This window comes from Castanea sativa, chromosome 5, assembly GCF_040712315.1.
Source record: "Castanea sativa cultivar Marrone di Chiusa Pesio chromosome 5, ASM4071231v1".
Taxonomy (NCBI): domain Eukaryota; kingdom Viridiplantae; phylum Streptophyta; class Magnoliopsida; order Fagales; family Fagaceae; genus Castanea; species Castanea sativa.
Window position 1 is genome coordinate 24,662,154 of NC_134017.1, and position 1,936 is coordinate 24,664,089.

The window sequence follows — 1,936 nt, forward strand, 5'->3', positions numbered from 1 at the left end:
CTGACGGAAAGGATTAAAATAAAACGCATTAATTGAATTAGGAACTAAATATGATAAAATTAAAATATAAGAACTAAAATGAAAAAATGTTAAAATATAAAAACTAAAAGTGCATTTATAAAAAAAAGAAAAAAAAAAGGAAGATACCTGAGAGCCTTAAAAAAGTGCACAAAATATCATAAGAGTCGCAAAAAGCAATAAAAAAGGAATTACATTACACGAATAGACCACTCAACAGTCAACACATTCTTCAATGCCCTTCCACGTGTACTACCTTATCCATTTCCCTCCACATCACCGACGGTACTCCATGCCACTACCCATTGTACCTTTTTTCCAAAATTACCCTTCTGTTCAAGTCAAAAGCTTGTCGGTCAAAAAGTACAACACCTAGAAAGCAAGAAATTTCATGGCTGCGTAGAATTCTTAACCGCACCGATTAAATTCAACTTCATCAAACACCTTTTGCTTTTGGGTTTAGTTTCCAGTTCTCATTTCTCGACCAAAATTTTCAAAGCTATAGACTCTCTCAAAAATGGCAACCACTTTTACTTCTTTCAGACCCGGAACGATTCGGGCCTCCACTTCTACAAACAAACCTGACCCGGATCGCAGAAAACCTGCTTCAGCCAACTGGTGGGTACCCATTTTCGGGTGGTCCTCGGAACCGGATTACATGGACCCAACATCCACTTCCATCGGCACCACAGGTTCGGCAAAGAAAGTTTCGGGTGTTTCGGATCTGGAATCCGAAACGGGCCGAAACAGGGCCAGATTCTCTCGTGGGTGCTTTACTGAAGAAAAGGCGAAGCAGCTGAGGAAGAAGATGATGGAGAACTCTGCGTTCCACGATGTAATGTACCACTCGGCTATCGCGTCTCGGCTTGCTTCCGATATTTCGGAGAACTAGTGGATCGGCTCCGGTAGGTAAGTCCGTTTATTTGGTTACGGTTCGGGTTGTGATGTCCGGTTCAAGGTCCATGTCGCCTTTGGCGTGCAATTTGTCGAAATGAAAATTATGGATAAAAAAAAAAACTTGTTTTAATTTTGGGTATTTGAAATGTTTTTAATGTTTGTTTTGTGAGTGAGATTAAGGACAATTTTTGTTTGATGTGTACTTTTGATTTGGGACGTTGGATCGTTTATTGACTGTGATTTACTGATTTGTGTTTGCTTTAGTATATGATCAATTAAGAAATTAGAAATTAAATTAAAAAAAAAAAAAAGCAAAAACAGAGGGACTAAAACATATTGAATTTGATGATATGATTGACTTGCTATGTTAGTTTGGATCTATAATTCATTTTTGAATGAGGGAAGACTGGGTATGACAGCGTAATAAATCAAAAGTGTATAAAAGTTGAGATTCTTTTCTTTGAATTAGTGCAAGACTCTTTATTACATTTTTTGAATAGATAGTTATCATACAATAATTATAATATTGTTTATGAATCAAAACTGTTGAAGAAAGTGGGACAAGGTCTGATACATCGAGTACACCCTATTCACGTATTATAAATCAATATTGATTGTCACATTAAATATATAGGCGGTGCTTAGCAGATTAATTTGAGATATGATTTTTGTAGTTTTTTGAAATATGTTTGAGTAAAAATGTGTGTAATGTTGTTTAAAATGTAAAAATGTGAATTTGAAATTGAAGACCAAATAGGCCCATAATTTTTTGAACATCATAAATTTCTGAATTTTTTATCTAAAACAAATGCATTATACATTAACATTAGACACAAGTTACAAGATGAATCAATGATTTACCAGTACTTTAGGAGGGTAAACAATTTTTGAATTTCACTAATAAAGTATGTATATGAATTTACATGTATTTGTTGAGTGTATTGCATGTTTGTATGAATGAGCTAAAAAATAACCTTTATTTGTTTAATGAATGTGAAGTGTTCAATTTGTAATTTTCACA

General features: G+C 34.2%; 1 protein-coding gene across 1 annotated transcript; it reads left to right on the forward strand.

Annotated features, from left to right (window-relative positions):
- Nucleotides 1-535: 535 nt before the first annotated feature.
- Nucleotides 536-910, forward strand: LOC142634969 (uncharacterized). The gene has a single exon (XM_075809195.1). The coding sequence runs from the start codon at nt 536-538 to the stop codon at nt 908-910; it is 375 nt and encodes a 124-aa protein (XP_075665310.1).
- Nucleotides 911-1,936: the final 1,026 nt, after the last annotated feature.